Source organism: Cryptomeria japonica, chromosome 2 (genome assembly GCF_030272615.1).
Source record: "Cryptomeria japonica chromosome 2, Sugi_1.0, whole genome shotgun sequence".
NCBI classification, from domain to species: domain Eukaryota; kingdom Viridiplantae; phylum Streptophyta; class Pinopsida; order Cupressales; family Cupressaceae; genus Cryptomeria; species Cryptomeria japonica.
This window is the reverse complement of record NC_081406.1, coordinates 331,666,027-331,688,319: the sequence shown is the minus strand read 5'-3', so window position 1 is coordinate 331,688,319 and position 22,293 is coordinate 331,666,027. Positions and strand designations below refer to the sequence as shown.

At 37.4% G+C, this 22,293-nt stretch overlaps 1 protein-coding gene across 3 annotated transcripts in view; it reads right to left on the bottom strand.

The window, feature by feature from the left end:
* Nucleotides 1–2,968: 2,968 nt before the first annotated feature.
* LOC131033869 (26S proteasome non-ATPase regulatory subunit 6) overlaps nucleotides 2,969–22,293 on the bottom strand; it is a 28,363-nt gene continuing 9,038 nt past the window's right edge. For all 3 annotated transcript variants that reach the window (XM_057965163.2, XM_057965164.2, XM_057965162.2), the window contains 6 exons: nucleotides 4,881–4,971; nucleotides 4,615–4,760; nucleotides 4,300–4,519; nucleotides 4,101–4,209; nucleotides 3,758–3,926; nucleotides 2,969–3,608 (listed from right to left, as the gene is read on the bottom strand). In XM_057965163.2, coding sequence (XP_057821146.2) covers nucleotides 3,434–3,608; nucleotides 3,758–3,926; nucleotides 4,101–4,209; nucleotides 4,300–4,519; nucleotides 4,615–4,760; nucleotides 4,881–4,971 — 910 coding nt within the window. In that variant the 3' untranslated portion in view covers nucleotides 2,969–3,433. The remainder of the gene's footprint in view (nucleotides 3,609–3,757; nucleotides 3,927–4,100; nucleotides 4,210–4,299; nucleotides 4,520–4,614; nucleotides 4,761–4,880; nucleotides 4,972–22,293) is intronic.

Here is a 22,293-nt window from a genome sequence, read left to right as displayed (position 1 = left end):
CTGTTGATGATGGATTCCATTTGGCTGTAGGAAGAAGGCTATTCAACCCTTTTTAGAAATTCAGATAAGGCAACATGCCCTATTCTATATCTATTATGTGATCTATGTCTGATGTGACCAAAGAAGGCGAGAAGACTGGATGGGGATCTTGCTTCTTGAACTTCATTGCCCTCTTGCTTGGAGAAGCTTCTGTCATTTGTATGATAATAACACTAAAAAAAGGAAAATCATCAATATTATAGTGGTACAACTGATTAATCACTTTGCTCATCTGAATTGAATAATCTTCAAGAAACGATGTATTTGCAACCATTAGGGTTTCCAAAACCCTCTTTGGTAACTTGATATCTCCAAGGTAAATTAGGCGTAAAATCCCAATTTACGTGTGTGATAATTAATATTCAAGTTTATAAGTTCAAAATATTACTTATGAAAAAGTGTGATGATCACGTGTAATTCAGGTTTATACCCTGAATTACACTTGGGGAAATGCAAAAAACCCAGAGTACTTCAAGATTATAAGCCTGAAATACACCTGAGAAAATAATAGAAAATGAGGTGTAAGGCAAGGTTGTAAACCCACCACACATCTTGACAGCTCTACAAATTGGTGTTGGGCGGGTTTACAACCCCACTTTACACCCAAGGGGGCAAAACATAAGTATTGGTGTATGGCAGAGTCGCAAACCCATCATACACCATACTTTGGGGCATGGTGGGCCTACAACTCCGTCGAACACCAAACACTTCGTATATATTGCAAAGGACGATGCACATGGTGTGGGGCAAGGTCATAGAACCACCACACACCATTGCATTATGTGGTGTGTGGCAGGCCTACGGTCCTGCCCAACACCACTAAGACAAATCAGTGCAAGCAAAACAAAAGGTATACTCGGTGTGGGGTGAGGTCACATACTCGCCACGCACGATAGAAAATTGTGATGTGTGGCGGGCCTATGGCCCCACCCAACACCACAATGAAGCACAATAAACAAAAACTAGTAACATGAAAGAATGTTGCTTGAGACCATTGACCCGGATGACATCACAAATGTGGTGTCGTTCGAGCCAATGATCCCACACGACATCATGACTGTGATGTAACAAAACGAACAAGAAGATGGTATGCATTCTAATTAAAAGGGTTTTGAAACCCTCAAGAACAAGGAAAAAAGGAATGCATACCCGAATAAGATGAAAATCTTTTCAATGAAATCGAACAAATCTTTCTCCTTTGGCCTCAAGCGAACTCAAATGAATAAAATGCAGACTGAAATGATGGAAAAAAACTTAAAAACAAAGGAAAAAGACTCCTATTCGATTTGCACAAAAAAGGAATTTAATAACTTGAGTGCCATAAATAGGTGCAAATTAGGTTTATAAACCCAATTTGCACTTGCCAAGATGTAAATCAGGTTTATAAACCCGATTTGCACTTGCCTAGGTGTAAATCAGATTTACAAACCCAATTTACACCTTGAGGAGTAAAACAAATGCAAAGAGATGCAAATCGAGTTATTTGCACCTAAAATTCAAACAAGGGAAGAAACACATTCACTCTTCAAGGATTGATTGTCAACCAACCTTGCTCACAACTGAAAAAAAAATAACAATAATCCTTTTACCTATGTTTCGAGTATTACCTATGTTTCCAAGATTTTACTTAGTGTAATGAGAGTGATGTCAAATGTAAGGAAGCCTTTGGCTCAAATTTTCAAATATTTTATTTAGCATGACGACACCAGTCACAACTGGAATTTAGTTTAGAGGTTGTAATCTTTATTTTGACTGCAAATCGAATAAATAATTTTATGTAGTGTCTTTTATAAAGTTTTCTAATTTTGTCTTAAAAAGATATTACATACTCGCAATAATACTTGCGTAATTAATTATAAAAATTAATTTAACTTCAAACTTTTAATTTTGATAATTAAACTTTAAATTTAAAGCTTAATACAAAATTGAAAACATTAAATTTATACTCTCTAATCTTTCTTCCTATCTGCCACTAACTTGATCAAGAAAATTAAAGATTTTTGTCCTTAAATCTCTGATTTTTAAGGAGTTTTACCCTCTGTTTGGTGAACCATGTTGAGTTTTGCCCTCTGTTTGGTGAACCATGTCTCAAATTCCACAAAAGATGAAATCAGATATAATATATATTTTTATCATTGTTGCTTATGTCTCTTATATATCTTTTTCCTTCAATGATATTTACATGAACTTTTATTTTTTATTTTTTATTTAAATTCATTATTATTAATATTTATTATTATAATATCTTTTTAAAAAAGGAACCATTACATTTTAACTCCAAACTTTTACAACCCACAGAGTGCATACTTCAAAAGTTTCCGTCAAAATAATGAATCTCACAATTACTAGCAAGTAGCATTACCCAACGACCTGTTCATGATCTTTCTATTACAACTTGGGCCTTGTCACATATATTTCACCAACAAGACCACCCTAGGAATAAAGTTTCTTTACAGGACCATGATTAAAATATACACCACTGTTATTGCAAGAAAATAACATCAATCAAATGATTTTTTTCTAGAGATTAAATACCTATAATCAAATGATTTAAGAAAATTAATCAATTTGTTGCCAGCCGAAGGCTTGAATCGCGTAGAAGACAACAGAAAACTGGAAGGCACGAACAAGTTGGATTTGTTTAAAATTCAAGAAGGAACTTTGCCAGGTAAATACAATGTTTTTACCTTTTTCTGAACTGAAATTTTAGTAAAACCAGCCAATCTGGTTGCAAACCGTGAAAGAATAAAACCAAGAATGACTAGACATGAATCTAAAATGACAAAAGATAAGTTGTCATTTAATCATCTAGAATCAAAATTGCATGGACAGGACACGGATACCGATGCAGATACGGAATGGATACCGCCAATTTTTTTTAAAAACACATACAATATTTAACACAATTTTTTAAATTATTAGAGCAATATAGACACATAATTGCTACATAAGTAATTATAAGTTGATTTAACGATTTACAATAGGCAAAATATAGTAGAGTTGCATTGGAAGATAACCCAAAAAATGGGTGGCTGAAATAGAAAAACATTTCATTTGTCTTCCTCATTTGGTGTAGGTTTTGTTTATACCAAAAAAAAATTGAAAATTGCATGATTGAAGTTTTTATAATTAAGTTTACGAAGATATAGGTCATTTTTTTAAAAATCAAATCACGCAATATCCAGCAAGGTTGGAAAATCAAGGTTTTTTGGGCACACGGGGGTATGGTATCCGACGTGTATCTGTGCCATATCGGATACAGAGATACATGCGCAAGGGGAGGGGCAGAGGCATATCCGGCTACTCAGTTTAGAACATGATCAATATTCATCAAGTCCTATCAGGCTTCAAAATCGCCCTTGAGCAGCTACTCAAAGCAAACTCATTCCACAGCTTAAAGGTCAATTACTCTGGAGAGTTTTTGAATACGATTCAAAAGGAAATCTCCTTGCTTGATTGTTGCCTGGTAAAGAGCATTCTTGGCATCTGGTCTGTTGGTTTCTAAAACACCAGCAACTTTATCAATTTTGCAATGAAGCTTACCTGCTGCTATGAAACGAGAGAGTTCCCTGCAAAACAGAGAAAAAAAAAAATTAAATTGATGACGGCATCTGAGCACTGCTTCAACTATGACCATCAACAAATTCCCAAGTAGCATCAATTCAACATCAAATGAAATTTAAAAACAATGAGCTCACGCATAACTCAGAATTCTTACGTGTCAATAAAATCAACACTGACTCCAAAAGCTTTTGCCATGGCCTCCATAGTTACACTTTTGTAGGATTCTAGAAACTGTGAATATACAACAGTGCGGACCTCTCTCATGTAGTACCGAAAATGTGGATGCAAGTAGCGATCGAGTTTTATTTGATCTGTCAAGCCGGCTGAGAGAATCCAGTAAAATTGGTTAGATGTATATGCTAATTCCAAAGTAATAATGTAATTACAAAATGACAAATTACACTTCTGTTGTGTATTTCATCTAATTAATTAAAAAAATGAAATGCTTTTCTTGGGCTTAATCTCAAGAGAGAATAAAATGGAAGATAATTACTCACCAAAAGCAATAAAAAATGACTTGTACTGACAGAGATATAGAGAGTTAAGAAAATCAGAAAGATGTGGTATCTTGCTAATCACAGTCAAAATCTCAGGTGCGTCCACAACCTGTAATGTCACTCCAATGGCATTTGTAAATATATCATTTCTGACACAAAGTAAAAGAATATGCCTGAGTGAAATAAAATTAGTAAATACCTTTTGCTTGAGTGAGACTCTGTCCAATGAGATGATACTGGTCAGCACAGTGTAGAATATGAAGACATCATATGGGAAAAGCTCATATGTTGTGAATGTTGAGATAGAATCTAAAAATAGTTCTGCTGCTTTCTTGAAATTTCGTGTAGACATACAGTAAAGGCCCTCATACACCTTCAATCGATTCTTCCTTTCCCAATCACCTCCTTCCTCAAACAAACTGCATTTAGACTACCAAAGTTAACTACTGCAAAACTAACCTAGAAGGTTTATGAAAATATCTGAAAAGAAACAACAATTAAAAAGATGGCATACTTCTTTGCTTTGTCAATTCCTTTGGAAATTAGATCAAAGTCCATGAAGAAGAACCCTAGCTGAAGGGTGTGGAAAACCAAGTCCATCTTCTGGCCAACAGCAACAGTCTTGCCTTCAGTGACTTTCATTTGTTCCAAAGCCTTTTCCTGCAGAGCAGAACCCAAAATACTTCAGATATGCCCTACTAGAACAGCAAACATGGGCAAGACAAAATGGTCAGGGAAATAGCCATCATCATACAGCTAAAGAGGAAAGTTATTACACACCTTGTCACCAACGCGTATGTAATACAAAGATTTTGCAAGGTGTGCCTCTCGTACTTCACTTTCACCTAGATTTTCCTCTGCATCAGTAACCCTGCAAAAATATGATAAAACTTTAAATAATCTAACTTGCAAATAGAAAAATAAATTGATCCAATTATATCTTCTTCACAATCAATAGGTTTTAAGGACTTGCATCATTTGAAAACAACTTCCGAACCCAAGGAAAAATTACATGAAAATAAATTGTTTAAAAAACATACGTTCTCTTGTGCAAAACAGTGTTTGTGAAAGTTGCAAATTAGAACATACATACTATTTCCAACAAACATGTCATGAAAACATTAGATTATTTAAATTATAGGATAAGAAAACCAAAATTTAAAATATAAAAGAAAAAAAAAGTGTATAACATGAATATTTCATATTCTAAGATTATGGCTGCAATTATAATAAAGACTAGACGTGGCAAATATCTTGTCAACCTTACAGTACGCTTGGTAATTTAATTGAAAAGTGCTTGTTTCTTTATAATCCTAGGCATTAAACCTATTACTTTCAAGCTAAGCTATGGATTTAATTCACACCTAAAGGGTGCAAGACTATAACCATAAGAAAATCAACTACTCAATATTTGTATCTTCAAAGTTTCAAACAATCCATTTAATTGATCCATTTGAAGCTAGTTCTAGTTGTCAAACATTTCCCTTTTCTTTTCCTCTTTTTTTAGGAGCCACATATTGAGAAGCTTTATTTTGGTGGAGTAAGTAGATTGTACGATACAATTGTCGGGTAGAACCTCAATTATAGTTTTCAATCACATCAAGGAGAATAGTACAATTTTATAATTGGTCGAAAATTTTGATTTGAGTCCAGGAAAGCAACTTCACCACAGAACCATGGAAAGATTGAATGGCATAATTGGAAATCCACCTTGGAACTGCTAGTGCTCTATCATGTATGGTGGTCCTTATATCTTGCTAATAGCACAAGGCTGATAACTTAAAAAGGATCATTAATAACCAGAGACGGCTAAAGTTGTGTCATCTCATGAATTTACCCAATTTCAAAGAAAACATCAAAACAGCAGCACATTAAGCAAGGGTAAAGAATATGTTTCCTGCATATTGGACTTCAAGAAAATGGAATTGAACTGTTCCAAAAAATTCTATAAAGGCAACAAAGAAATGTGCAATCTGACGTGGCAAAAACCCTCTGCAAATAACTTGCCAAAACTCACAAGTTTGGGAAAAACTCATCCAAGTCACATATTGACAGTCAGAAGCCAGAAAAGCATCAAACCCCATCATTTTTCACTATATCTTCTTCCAATTCTTCCACATGCCTTCTTGCACATAGGGATGTGTGGTATATTTGACAATTTGGCATCAAAGATACAAGTATATTGAAAAGTGGGAGCAATTAGGTTAGAGCAATAGGGTTTTCTCTAATGGTTGTAAGGAAAAAGTTAAAAACCTTCAAACATGTGGACACCTAAATCAGTTTTCTTTTAGTGTAGATTTGGTCATTGTTGTTAAATTTAGAACCAGAAAGATAAAAACTCAGAAATCAAAACAAGAATTCTTACAAGAACACAAAGACACAAAACTTATCCTGGGAAAACCACTCCACCTGAGGGTGAAAAACCCAGCCACACTAAAAATATCTTTATTATCAAAACAAGTCTGATACAAAGCTGATACACTTAGAAAGAAATGATTGTTATCGATTTAACAATCAACCGAATAAGTCAAAAATGACTTCTACAATGCATACCACATATATCCTCCTTTACAACATATATATATATATATATATATATATATCTTGCACATGGATCATTCATACAAAGGTTGTATAGAAAGGATCGAGCAATACACAGAAGCTACTGAAGAATACCTGCTTCGAACTTAGTCACTACTGAATACCTCCTTCGAACTTAATCACCAGAATACATAACATAGATAGAATACCTGAACTCGATCACAGTCGCAACATGGATATATAAAATGAATCGACGAATTATAACTCTCCATGGAGAGAAGATGAAAGACCACGCTCAAGGGAAAGACGGCAGTTACATGACCGACATCAAGAGAAGAGGACAACGGATGGAATCCAGATCAGACGGTAACGGCAGTCAACGCACAATACTTCCATGGAATCCAGATCAGATGTAACGGCAGTCAACGCACAATACTTCCATGGAATCCAGATCAGATGTAACGGCAGCCAACGCACAATACTTCCACGAAGAGATGTGAGCACCATATACATATGCGGTGATGGCTAAAAAAAACAGAATTATCACGAACAACCAGCAATACTAATCTCACAGACATTGTATGAAATGATGTCTCATGAAGTTACACACATTAACAATTGTGCCATCTGAGAAACTTTACATGGACATATGGCACAACAGTTGACAGTGCAAAGTGAAATACAATTTTTGCAGGCTTGTATTGAATGGAAGCATGTACCACTTCAAATGGCATTTGTCATTAAATACCCCTAATGTACAACCTTGTAAAAAGTGCCCTATAGATGTTATATGGAGTGCAAGAGTTTAAGATGTTAATTTTAGGATCAGACTGATAACAGTAAACAGAAAATAACAAATGCAACACACATAACACAGTGATACCCTGGGAAAACCTCCCTTTTGGAGGTGAAAAACCCAGCAAGAATGTCTCAGATCAGATTAGGATAAACACAGTAGCAGATTACAATCTTAACCCTTCTTAGGGCACACAATAACTTATCTGATATATAGATCTGATCAGACTTGATGTCACCACCCAGAATGCAGATTGTTGATCATATATTGGAGTTCGCTTGTCTTGGAGAGAGGTCGCTCAGCATGAACAAGAATTCAGTAGTGCATAGCAGGTTCGGCAGCCTAGAATGATAGTTCGCCCAGCCTAGGAAGAGTTCGCCCAGCAAGTTCGCTTTACCTGGAAGTTGATTGCTCAGCATAAAATAGGATTTCGCTAGACCTAAGACAGGTTCGCTGATTGGGACTTCAATTCGCTGCTCTATGATGGTAACCGAACCTCAAACTGCTGCCCTTTAGTTATTCGCTGATGCAGAGATGATTCGCACAAATGAATGACAGATAGATTGCTTGATAAATATGTGATCTTCAATTGATCTTACATATATAGGGAATGATCCATGTAATTACCCTTGATCGGCCTTGTATAGTTTTGGCACCAAGTTACAATTTAATTCACAAGTTACATGTAATACAAGTTACACCCATTGCCCAAATAGGGTTTACACATTTACACGATAAAATAGGATGCCAAAATGTTAAGGCCAACAGGCCACTTAGCATTTTATGTACTAGGTCAGCCCTAGAAGGGATCCGACCTAGCTACACATCAACACTCCCTCTTAGCTAGGGAGGTTTCATTCTAAATAACCAAGTCACATGGTGACTACCACCATGGCTACTCCCAGAGGGTGGGTCCATCATGGCTACTCCCATGAATGAAAACATAAGTGCTTATTGTCATCTCAACATGACGTTCACCATAGCTACTCCTAGAGGGTGAACACACGCATCATGGAATTTATTCCATGATATCGACCATACCTACTCACAGAGGGTGGATCCACCATGCCTACTCGCAGAGGGTGGAAGAGGACTTTCACCTCAAACTTCACCCAAAGAAGAGTGCATTACCTCCATGCCTACTCGCAGAGGGTGGATCCACCATACCTACTCGCAGAGGGTGGAACGAGGGCTTTAACCTCGAACTTCTCCCAGAGAAAAATGCATCTCCACCATGCCTACTCGCAGAGGGTGGAATGAGGACTTTCATCTCGAACTTCTCCCAGAGAAGAATGCATTAACAAGGGATTGCACCTCGAACTTCTCCCTCACAGAGAAGAACTCATTAACAAGGGATTGCACCTTGAACTTCTCCCTCACTGGAAAAAAACTCATTAACAAGGGCTTTCACCTCAAGTTTCTCCATCACAAAGAAAAATGCATTAACCAAATCTTCATGATGACGTGGCTCTCTCTGAAGTTGAAATGTCAGGCTCCCTCTGAAGCTGAAATGTCAAGCTCCCTCTGAAGCTAAAGCGCCAAGCTCCCTCTGAAGCTGAGATCAATCCTCTGACCTCCTTGTCCAAGGTTACCTCTAGTTATGTATCACCAACTTTAGCCTGTGATGCTTCCTCACAGGATGCCTCCAAATCTTCCTTCCTTGAAGAAACGCTTATGGCCATCATCTCAGTTCTATGACTGCAAGTTCTTTCACCCTTGAATGCTTCTTGGTTTGTCCTTTCTTTATCTCGAAAGACCGTTTGTAGAGCATAAGCAAGCGCCTATTGCTTCACTAAAATCCCCTTCATATTCCTCCTAAATGTCAATCTCTTCATTGCAAATAGAATTCCAAAAACCTATGACCTGAAGAGCAATAGGCTGTGATGAAATATCCTGCATGTAAGGGGCAAGTTTCTCATGGTAAGTACATTCAAATGCAGCTTATCTGCAGCCAATGTAAATGACACACATATTTAATGACTACATATGCAATACATGAACATTTAAAGGAATACTTATCTCTTTATTGATTTTCCCAGCCATGTATTCAAGTGGAGACCCTGCAAGTCTTGAGAACTCTCTGTGGTTGATGAAGTCATCGTTGTCTATGGTGTAGCAGCATCACTGTGGTCTGCACACGAGGTTGTCCAGTGTGGAAAAAAAGATAACGAGCCAAGGTGATATTAATATTGCATCATGCAAGATGACATTGTTCCCCTCCACCATGATTTCTGGGCACCACGTGCGTCATCAAATAAGTCTTTATGGTTGGCATGCTCGCCACCATCTTGTGTGTAGAAGGAGAGGTGAAACAAACTACTATCAATTTAATCATAACCAATTCGAACCAAGCTCTGATACCATGTTAATTTTAGGATCAGACTGATAATAGTAAACAGAAAATAACAAATGCAACACATATAACATAGTGATACCTTGGGAAAACCTCCCTCTTGGAGATGAAAAACCTAGCAAGAATGTCTCAGATCAGACTAGGATAAACACAATAGCAGATTACAATCTTAACCCTTCTTAGGGCACACAATAACTTATCTGATATATAGATATGATCAGACTTGATGTCACCACCCAGAATGCAGATTATTGATCATATATTGGAGTTCACTTGTCTTGGAGAGAGGTCGCTCAGCATGAACAAGAATTCAGTAGTGCATAGCAGGTTCGGCAGCCCAGAATGATAGTTCGTCCAGCCTAGGAAGAGTTCGCCCAGCAAGTTCGCTTTACCTAGAAGTTGATTGCTCAGCATAAAATAGGATTTCGCCAGACCTAAGACAGGTTCGCTGACTGAGACTTCAATTCGCTGCTCTATGATGATAAGTGAACCTCAAGTTGCTGCCCTTTAGTTATTCGCTGATGCAGAGATGATTCGCACAAATGAATGACAAATAGATTGCTTGATAAATATGTGATCTTCAATTGATCTTACATATATAGGGAATGATCCATTTAATTACCCTTGGTTGGCCTTGTATAGTCTTGGCGCCAAGTTACAATTTAATTCACAAGTTACGTGTAATACAAGTTACACCCATCGCCCAAATAGGCCTGACCCAAATAGGGTTTACACATTTACACAATAAAATAGGATGCCAAAATGCTAAGGCCAACAGGCCACTTAGCATTTTATGTACTAGGTTGGCCCTAGAAGGGATCCGACCTAGCTACACATCAACATAAGAAAGCATATTCAAGTGTATGGCCATAAAGGCAAGACAAGCACAAAAATGGGATAAAAAAATTCAAAGGCCAAAGTTGATTATTTTGATGAGGCAAAACTACCACAGTAGACCAAGACAGGCAGACTCTTAGTCTATTGGTATTGTAGCTCACAAGCCAAACAAGGGGGCAACATCCTCACCTTCTTTACACCTCATATTACATCAAGAACATAGCCCAACTTAGAAAGTACAAGGTAGAGGAAGTATGTTAAAAGGCCATTTGGGATTACTTGTACTATGTTGGCTTATCATTCAATATTAGCAAGTCTGATGCTAACAAGGTGTGCAATACATGACATGAGTGATATTGTTGCCAAACATCGTCACGAGTGGCCAAAGATTGGATGCATCATCATGTCAAATGGGTGAACAAATAGAAAAAGACATATTATCATCAATTTCCTTGCCCCGTGCAACATTGGCACAATCTTCCTAAAATCTACAAATCCATCAAATAGAATCAAATATACATTTGCTTTGCTCAAGTTGTTTGATGAAGTGATCATTGATGTAAAGCCACAAAATGTGGTCCAAATGACAAAAAATAATGTTGTTACTTGTATCACCACTAGGAGCCTTCTAATGAACAAGTATCCCACTCTGTTTAGGGCTCATGCGTGATTCACTGTCTTGATCCAACCCTAGAGGATATTAGGAAACTTGAATGTTAAGGAGGTTTTACAAAAACCTTGCACTATTACAAATTTCATTTATAATCACAAAAGGGTGTTGTGCACTATTACAAATTTCATTTATAATCACACGGGTGTTGTGTATAATTTGCATTTCTTAGAGGGAAAGGACTCCTTTGACCAAGGGTGACAAAGTTCGCTATTCAATTCCTGGCATTGCAAACTCTTTGACAGACAAAACATGAATTTGGAATTTTGGACTGAATGTTTGTTTAAAATGAGTGGATGGGGTGTAGCTTTACCACACATATTAATGGCATGTACCAGACTGCATTTTTTCTACAAGTTTTTGGGTTAAGCAAAGAAATTTGTCCAAGTTTTGAAGACTTCAGTAAGAGTTTTGAGACTAGTCAATGCTGAGAAATAACCCATGGGCCATCTGTCACAAGGCATGGTTAAAGCGAAGGAGGTAATAAAAACTCTGATGGAGAATAACAAGGACAAGTACATGTTATGGGAGATAATCAATAATAAACAACATCAGCAAATGCAATCCTCCCTCCATGTTGCTGGATACTATTTAAATCCATCATTGTTCTATAGTGCCTCCTTTTGAGATGATGAAGAGGTCACCAAGGACCTACTCACATGTAAGGAGAGATTGTTTCCTACTCCAAAAATGCTACATGCAGTTACAAGGGAGTTGCTTATATACAAATGGGCAAGGGTTTATTTTCTCTACTATCTCTATCGTAAAAGGTAGGACCACCTTCAAACCATGTAGACTCCAAAAACTTTTGTGATCTCTCTATATTGTTCATGAGATCATTATGGGTATGAAGTTTTGACTATATTGTAGATGATTGAATCCTAGTAAAATTTGTGTTTTTTCAACAAAATGGTGGGATCCTTTTGGCAAAGAGGCAGAAACCTTTGATGCATTGCAGTGCACCATTTGAGCTAGTCATGCAATTCATCTACTTGTGAGAATACTTCTAGTGTTTTTTAACACATTAATTCCTAGAAACACAATAGTTTGATGCAACAAAAAATGAATGTTTTGTTGCTTGTTCACCACAACCTCCACCTTAAGCTGAGGAAAGCTTGAGATTAGATAAGTTGTGATTGATAAATACTTGCCAATTATAATTGTTGATTTCATTCATTTTCCAAAGTCGATCCATATATTTGTAGAGCTTATTCTTTGTGTAAGTCAAATAATATATTGATTGAATTTGACAATATTAGGTTGTGTCGAGGAAGATCAGCCAATTGACCTTGACAAGATCGATCCAAAGTCCAAATAGATTGTAAACAACTAGGAGCCATTTTTTTATGAGGAAGATTTTAATCTCTTTGGGGATGCCAATATTGATCAAATCAGGAAAGCCCGTACACCTACAGCTTCATCATCAAGACCCGCAGGACTCTAATCTATTGTATTTCGCACCAGCATTATTCGCAAACTCCGTGTTTTCATATTTTGTACTTTGTACTTAATACTAGTAGGTTAGATTGTAATAGATTTTCAGGTTTGAACTTGAAAGTAAAACTGTGTGTTTGCAGTGTCACTATATAGTAATGTACTATCATACTACGCATTGTGTTATGTAATCAGTGATCTGAATTTAATGAAGATATATATATTCAAAAATTCATGCTCTAAACTCTCATTTCTATTCACTATTTCTCTATCCCTATGCAACTACATTGACTAGATCTTTTTTTCCTTTATGGATCCCCAATTAAATAACCTTTTTTGGGTTTTTTGGTTTGCCAAATTATTGTCAAGAAAGATTTTTGCAACTATGAGTTATGCCATTCAAGGGTGTCTCCAGTTAGAGTTTTGGCAAAGAGATTGGTTATCACAAATTGGTTGATGTCAACCCAGTCCTTATAGATGTTTATAGCCACTTTGTGGTAAAGAGTAGCTTACTAGGAACGATTGTAATTTATGGTGAGATTGATTGAACTAAAGTATATGGCTGCCATAAAGGAAGATAAAAGATAAACTTGAGGAATTTCTTAGGGTGAAGGACCTGAAACTGGTTTGGGCAGCCCCAAAGAACTTGTTGGGGCCTGTTGAAGAGTTGGATCATTTAATGTTGAAGTTGAAGCATTTGGGTATTACTGGTAGCTTAAAGTTGGATGAATCGATCCATGAATTGCATGAGCACTTCGGTATCATCAAGTAGGATAGGATTATGGAAGAATGAGGTGAAAAGTGAGGAATGGCTGGAATGGTTCCCAATGGGATACTAGAGGTAAGACGGGATGATTAAGTTACGAGACTAGAGCAATAATCACAGATGCAGTCATGAACAGGACTGATGTGAAGTTGTTATGGGGTATTTAAAGGAAGTAATCAAATCATACTCATCTTCAACAGGAGAATCCACTTTGGTGTCACTATTATGCTTTATGTTAGTAATCTTGGTGAATCTATTGGGATTGGGCATGTCCTGTTTGTCAGAATTGGCTTTGCTATAGGATCTAGTGTCACGTTTAAGGGTATTGGAGGCACTCTAGTTTTATTGACATATGCAGTTTTCAATATGTAGCATTCACTTCATTGACCATTTAGTGGTTCTGATTTTCACTTAAAAGAGAATAAAAAATGACCCAACCAAATGGAGGGTAAGATTCAAATCAAGCTTGCCATTTATGTATGCACAGAAATAAGGTCACCAATAATAAAATATCTAAATAGAGAAACAGTAAAACACCTCTCTTAGTGGGCATATTATAAAGACAACTCCTATAGGATATCATGATGGATAATGTGTGCATAACAAAGTAACGGACAATCAAGACAAGGGCTGCGAGTAGGACAACCAAGTAAAGGATGAATAAGCTAGGGGCTATTTGTAGGAAAATAACGTAAAGGGCAATTAGGCCAAGAGTTACAAATATAGCACTATGGCAATACTGAAAATAATAGCATGCAACAAGAAATGCGATGATGAGAAATCAAAATTGCATAAACGAAAAACGTTGATGTAGAAATACTTACCTGGGTCAACTTGGACACATTAAACTCCCTTTTGCCTTATGCATTTGTGGAGAGGTGATTGTAGGTTAAGTCAAAGTATCTGAAAGAGACCATCATCAATCATAGCTAGGGAGACTAGAGAGTCGGCATATATTAGTAGAGAATCTCATACATCTTCCATGGACCTTGCATGCAACTTTCTTCCTTGGTGAAACACTCTTTCCCCTAGTCCTCTAAGAATCCCCTAAGGAAACAACGCGATCAAGGATAGATGCAACTAGAGACGAAACAGAGAGGCCTATAAATAGGGGCTCAAACCCTACAAAACTTATTTCCAAAACGGCCTAAATTGCTGGCCATGGACAATGATGAATAAAACAGATTTTAAACTAAGTTACCAGATCAACTCCGGGTTCAGGTATAGGATTTGGAAAACAGATCCTAAAAAAAAGAAGTTAAGAATACCACATAGCACTATAAAGACCACCATTAAAATTTAGATTAAATTTAAATAAATTATTTCAGATTTAAAATTTAAAAATTTAAAAAAAGTAAATACTAAAAATATGAGTAATATTATAATCTCAAATTTAAATAAACTTACTAATAGTAAAATTTGAATAAATTTAGAAATACTAAAACTTAACAATTTTAAATTAAAATTCAAGCTAGAAATAAATATATTAAATATTAATAATACTTCAATTTAAAGTTAAAATTAAATTTAAACAATTAAATTCTAAATATTAATTTTGTGACTATCCTTTCAACTTTCTTTTTAGTATACTGTCACCGCTTACAATTGCAAATAATGTGTACTGTAAAAATAATTCAAGCTAGAAATAAGTATATTAAATATTAATAATACTTCAATTTACAGTTAAAATTAAATTTAAACAATTAAATTCTAAATATTAATTTTGTGACTATCCTTTCAACTTTTTTTTTAGTACACAGTCATCGCTTACAATTGCATGTGTACTGTAAATATATCAAATGATACAAACTATGTGAACACTTAGATGTGCAAAAGCATGAATGAGTATGTTCCTTCAACTTTGGGTAGTTTAACTAGTTTTAATTTAAAAACTAATTAATATTCAATCATAAAACATAAACATCAAACTAATTTAAAAAACAAAAACAATAGAACTAAAAAAGAAAAAGACGTGATGCCAATGACAACCACCAGAGCTATTGCTTCAGATCTTCCAGATGCCATTATAGATCTTCAACGTTGCCTCCAACAACGATCTTCAACGTTGCCTCCAACAACGATCTTCAACGTCACCTCCACCAAAGATCTTCAATGTCGCCTTCAGCAAATACATGTGTTTGGTTGACAGCCCATCCTTACCCATTGATTAAGCAACCTTAAATGGGTGATCAAGAAAGGTCTTGTAGCCTGCTTAGCTGCAGATTAATAGTATCCAAGGATTAAAAAATAAAAGTTGACATTTTTCTAGGCAGGTGCATTGTCGGTTCTGCTGGGTTCTACGTGATTCATTTTGTGTTAGTCCAAGACAACATGGATTGAACATCTCCTTGCCAAATCCCCTCACATACCAGTTCTGGATCAGACAGAGTACTAACCAGATCTGGAACTGACAACATACCATAACAAAATGTAATATATATTTTAAACATCATTTTTCCTGGACAATGATGTCAGCTGGACAAAGGATTTTCAACCGATTTTGCACATCACCGTCCATAGAGTTGTGTCAGCTATACAGTATTTAGCTTCAAAGAGGATTCTAATGAAATCTAAGGTGTCCTTAAGTGATTTCTTAGTGTTCAGAGGCCAGAAAGAGAACAGTATTAACGAAACTAGGGGAAAACATGGAGAAAACAGAGACACTAAAAAAAGGTGACTAAGGCAATGGCAATGATCTACAACACACCTCCCAACAAGCACTTGCATTGACCTACCCCAATCCCCAATTTGGGAGGTTAATTTACCCAAACGTATTGATAAAACAAAATGTTAGTAAGGTCATTTTCAGTTTTAGACAAGCATCAAAACCCAAAAGGAGACAATGGTAAAAGTGGCTTATAATCTCAAAACATTGGCCAAAGCGTATGAAAAGGGAAAACACAATGTCCCAATCAATAAAGATAATATCATGGAATATTAAGTGGATACATGCTCCAATCAAGAGAAGAATGTTAAAATAATTTATTCAACAAGAAAAACCAAGCATTGTAATGTTGAAAGAGATAAAACTAGCAAATAACATAATTGCAAGTTATTGCAAGGCTTTATGGAACAAAACCAACGTGTTCAAAGTAGAAGGATATGTGCAAGCAGAAAATTTATTGGCTTTCAGGTTTCTTCGATAGTACTACGCAAGGTCTTGGATAGCATACAACATACAGGGTGTTAACTCCAATCTCAACTTATCTTAAACAACATCCACAAACACAAAGAAAAGAATTATTTTGTCGAACAATTGGACTGTTTCCTAGGAACAGAAGAATGACTTGATCAATGCTTAATTCAACAACCATGCTAGAAGGAAGAGTAAAGCATTGGCCTTCAGACCTCTCAATCCAGCATGGACATCACCCTGCAAATTACCCATTAAGATTTAAAATGTTGTGCTTTGACGACCCATAGTTTTGGGCTTGACAGCCAAGCAGTGGTAATGAGAGAAAGAAGTTCATGGAGCGAAAGTGCATAGCCCAATTAACAAGTTGATAATTTCAAGAGTGAGCTAAGAAAATAAAATTGTAATGTTGTAAATTGCAACCCATGCAATTCCATGCTACGTAAGCACATCCTCTTTAATCTGATTGGAGAATTCCTTTAGCTTTCGTCTGCTTCACTTGCCTTGTCAGCCTCTCTTTTGTCCTATATTTGACCTTGTTGATTGTCTGACTCATGGACACCTGCGCGCTGCGGAGACATCCGCGTGCCGCATTAGCATTCTCTGAAAAAAGCAGTCTGAAGGTGACCGTTGGAGCATTACACCTGCTATTTTCAGCAGTTGTAACACCTCCTGCAGCATGTGCAGGCATCGATTTTGCTTCCAGGTTGCTTATCTTGCCTTTCTGGGCTTCATTTTGGGCACTAATCACTCTCTTACGCATTCTCACATTTTTCTAGTGAATCTCTCAATCTCTCTGATCCATCTTTTTGCTCTCTCGCATTCTGAAGCTCTCTTAGTTCTCTTCATTTTCTGGTTTTACCTCATGCTTGAGACTCCATCACCATCACCATTGCTTCGTTCTTCAAAGGGTTTCATGCTTCTTCTTCACTGCAGCCAGCTCTGCTTTTTGGGTGTGGAAGGGGAGTTTCCTCCCTCTTGTTATTGTATTTCTATCATTTTATCTCCATAGCATATTAATTGTCCTTTTTATTTGTAACTTGTTTATTATATTATCCATTATCTATATCGGTTGTCCGTGGAGGTGGAAACACTGAAACGGGGGTCTGATTGTGGCATGCTTCTAAAACACAGCCCCAACATTTTTGTCCTTCCGTCTTATGTGCACATTATTGAAGAAGATTCATATTTGCTGGAGGCTTCATTCGTGGACCTGTTTTAAAGGTTTCCTTCCTTTCCCTTATATTTTCACTCTTTATTTACAGTTTGTCTAACTCCTGTTATTTGTTCATTACATTTAACAGCATTAAAAACCCATGTCCTATCATTTTGTATTTTCTAGTACGGAACTCCGTACTTTGTCTGTACAGGATGCCAGCGCACCATGCTGTCATCCATGACCTACTTGTGCATCCTGGACAAAGAGCTTACAAGGACCACCAAAAGATCTATGTGACTTGTACTTTTGGGTTCTATAGTAAAAACACTGTTATCTACTGGCACTTGACAGTTTTCACACTTTGTGCTTATCCTGAGTGGAGAGGTAGATTAAGTGAATCCCCAAGAGGTTACCAAACACCTTTTGGAGTGGTTTACTTTTCCCCCTCTACAAAAGCAAAGAGGAGTACAAATAATTTCTTGTTCTCAAAGATCATCTAGGGAACAGAACTAAGTTGGTTCCAGTTGACCATTCAATGCCATATATTAGATGATACTCAAAAAGCAAAGAAGAAGGCCATTAAATGGGTAGGCACGCTTACCTAAACAAAACAAAACAAAACAAAATTGGAAGCATAGAAGAAGAATTTGCTTCTTACAAGGAGATGAAAAGATAAGATTGTCCACCAATCTGCAATCATGAGAAGATAGAACAACAAGATCCTTCAGTTGGAGGCTTCCTAAGGAATAGTGTTGAGCCCATACGAACAATGGTAGAGAGGTGTTGCTGTTTGTTTTATCATCTACCAAACATTAGAATAAAGTACCCAAAGATAATTTACCCTCTCTTGAAAAATCACTACTTATGCTAAGATTGCTAGAAAATCATATGGCAATTCCAAGGTTTCTTTTGTCAGGTCTTGATGTGTGGATAAGCTCAATGGGTGTTGTGATTTGCTGGTAATACACAAAGGGACTTACGCTTGAACGAGTTGTCAACAACTTTGGCACTTAGATGGATTTGTCAATTAAAGCTCTCTCTCTCTCTTTCTTTCTTTTTGGGATTTTCGGGGTTTAAGACTTTCATAAAAAGGACAAAAGGGATAAGGGTTGAGAAATCTACTCTACTCCTATGAATTCCAAAGACAGTATTGATTCGGTGAACTCAATAAACCACACTTTGTTCCGCCTCGCTTAAGACAACTTACACAAAGTGGATGCAATCTTCAAGGGATGTTCTTATGATCGGGAGTTTAAGCATACACAAAATGGAAAGCTCAGACTAACTTTGCACAGTGAATGAAAATCATCCATTCACCAAAAGTATGAGCAGAGATACAACATAAACCAATACTTATCAGATCTTTCATTCATCTAACAACGTAAAATAAATTCTAACTAATGTGTTGAAGAAATTGAAAATCTTGCTTAATCACTCAAACAATAAGGATTACAAAGCCTTAAGAGAAAGCACACATATAATATAATATCTGAAAAATGACCTTCATGCAACAATATTTCAAAAACCTCACACTCTCCAAATGAGAGGACGCAACCTTATATAGTAGTCCAGAAATTATGAACAGCCGAGACCGAACAATGATCAAGGGCTCAGATTAAATGTTAAAAACCCTAATTAGGGTTTCCCCAAACTCTAACAATTAAAATGAATAGGAAGGAGACAAGTGGCACAGCTGCTATTCTCACTGAGGTGAGTGTCCAGTTTCCTTTTTTGTAGATTCGATGTACCTGGACACTAGAAGTCGCACCTCCTCTATGGTGACACTTGGCAAGTTGTTAATTTGGAAGTCAGCCATGTCCACATCATCAGTACTGGTGGTGAGTATGCATTCCCAGTCGGCTGCCTGTGCTAAGAAATTCTCATCAATACGAATAAAACTCGAAATCTTGGTGAGATCTTCCCTAAGAATCGGCCCTGAAACTTTGAAGAAGTTTCCTTGAACTTTGGCCCTCAAATTCTCTGCACGCAAATGCTTTTCTCGCACCTCATCCTGCTGCAATATCTCAGCTGCCACAAAGAAGACCTTGTCTTACCTCTAATGGTCTTTTCAATCTCTGAACACTTAGCCTCAGATTTTGTCAAAGATTCAACCCTTGTAATCAAAGCAAAGTACCAAGTGCTGAAATCATATAGGTCACTAGGCTGGATTACTTTTTTGTCTATAAGATCCTGCTGAGAAAGTCCTTGGATTATTTTCAGATATGGAATTATTCTACTTTGAATATCCTCAATATCTTCCCAAGCTTCAACTATGTCTTGAGTTTTGTTCAATAAGGAAGATGCAGAGTCGTGTGCTGATACCAGGTTCTCAATGAGTATGTCAGCACGTTCTGAAGCATCAAAAGTCCATCCTTTGGCTTCTCTGAAAGTCATCTTCATTTCCTTGTAATCCTTTAATGATTCTTGTGGAAGAGGTATGGGCGGAGCAACAAGTACCTCCTCCCGATCAATGGGTTTTGTCAAATGTTGAACATATCTCTTCCATTGTTCATTCTCAGCTTCAACCTTCTTTCTTTTTTCCTTTTCCTTGTTCAATCTTGCCTTGAGGGCATTGCAAGAATCATCAAAGTCTTGGACCTCTTGGGCTTGGGTAGGCTTTCCAAGGTTCATGTTAGTAATCTCATACTCCTCAAGAGTGATATCATCTTGAGTTTTACCTGCCTTTGAAATTGCTACCTGAACTGTCCTAAACCTTGCACTATTTCTCTGAATCAGAGAAAATATCTTGACTGGCTTGGGCGGCCTTATCTCAATTGGTTTATTCACAGTGTTCCACGGGGACGCATCCCCCCCCTTTTTGGGCGCGTCCCCCCGTCAGAAACATCTTGGGGATGGGGGGACGAGGACGCGACGTCCCCCGGCACCGCCACCAAAGCGCCGTCGGGACGCGGAGACGTCTCCTGGGAGACGTCTGGGCGTCTCCCCGTCTCTCGAGAGATGCCCAGATGTCTCTCGAGGGACGGGGAGACGCCTAGGCGCCTCCCGTGTTCCCACGTCAAAGCTAACCAAAAAAAGCAATTTTTAAAAAACATGTGACTTTTGGGGGGGTTAAGGGGTAACCCTAACTAGACGTGGGCCAATAGAAAAATAACACCTGACGCCTTGGAACGCGCAAGGGGCGCTGCCCCCAAGCCCCCGTTGAAAAATATAGGGGGAAACCGCGCCGATAGAAGTAGGGAAAATTTAACCTCCGAGTCTAATTAGGCTCCATATAACAACACAATTAGCATTGAAGAAATCTTGGTATTTAGATTTAGTATTTCAAATTTCCTATAGTCTCATTTGAAATGTAATTCTTATACTGTAATACTGTCATACATCTTTTCAAAACTAGTTTTTCAAGTACTATATGTATATGTATAACTATATCAGCACCACCACCCCGCCACCCCCCCCCCGCCGTCGTCCCCCCGCCGTCCCCAAACTTAGGCCCTTCGTCCCCCTGTCCCCAACGCCCGTGGAACATTGTTTATTCACCATAGCCAGGAATGTTGTTGTGTTCTCTTCCGAATGAGCTTCCTCGGGAGCCTTAGCCTTTATTCTTTCTCTAAACCAATTTGGAATGGTTGATTGCTCCATGCCACTCTCATCAAATTTATCTTCGGTTCCCTTGGACGCAGTGACAATGCCATCAAGGAAATCTCTCGAAGGCTAAGGTTCTTCAACTTCTACAGTCCTAGCAGGTTTTGGCTCTTAAGTTGGTTCTTCCATTATCTCTTCAACCGAAGGAGAAGGAACTCTTTCCTCATTATCTCCTATATCAGTATTCATCTCTTGCTCATTAACTGTAATCCTGATTGGAGCAGCGGATGCAGCACTTAAGATCGAATGACCTTTGTCCGATTTATACCTTCTACTTGCATCTCCAACTATTTTCTTTCCTTTACCCCTCATAGAATTTTCAATGGGTTTTTTCCTTTTCCTGGACCCGACAATTGATGAAATACCATGGTTTGAAGACATCGATTCACTAGTTCCCATGAGATCATATGTGGGATTGACACCTTTTGATCTAAGACCCTTTGTCTTCTCCGTTGCCCACCATTTCGAATACTCAATCATTGGTCTCATGAGGTCGCTCAAATCAAAACTCTCAGAATCTGACCAATCAACCAAGGCAAGGGGTTCATTTCTCAATTTATCAAAGTGAGGCTGCTCAAACTCAGGATCATCCTCAAGTTGATCTGCTACTCGAAATACTTCTGATACTCTAATCAACTTCAAGGGAAGTCTAGACCACAATCTCCTTCTGATTTCAAAGCTATCATCTACATTAGCCCAATAGTCTTCAAGATCGGGTCTATGCTCAAACATCTCTCCATCAACCTTTTTCATCTGGTGAAAAGGGTCAAAATACCTTCTGGCCTTGTACTGAAATAATGGGTACCAAGAAAGCTCCTTTTCGACACTAGTGACAGCTTGTGATGATGAACATGTCTCCAATCCATTTCCAACATGAAGGGGAAAAGACGCTCCTGACTTT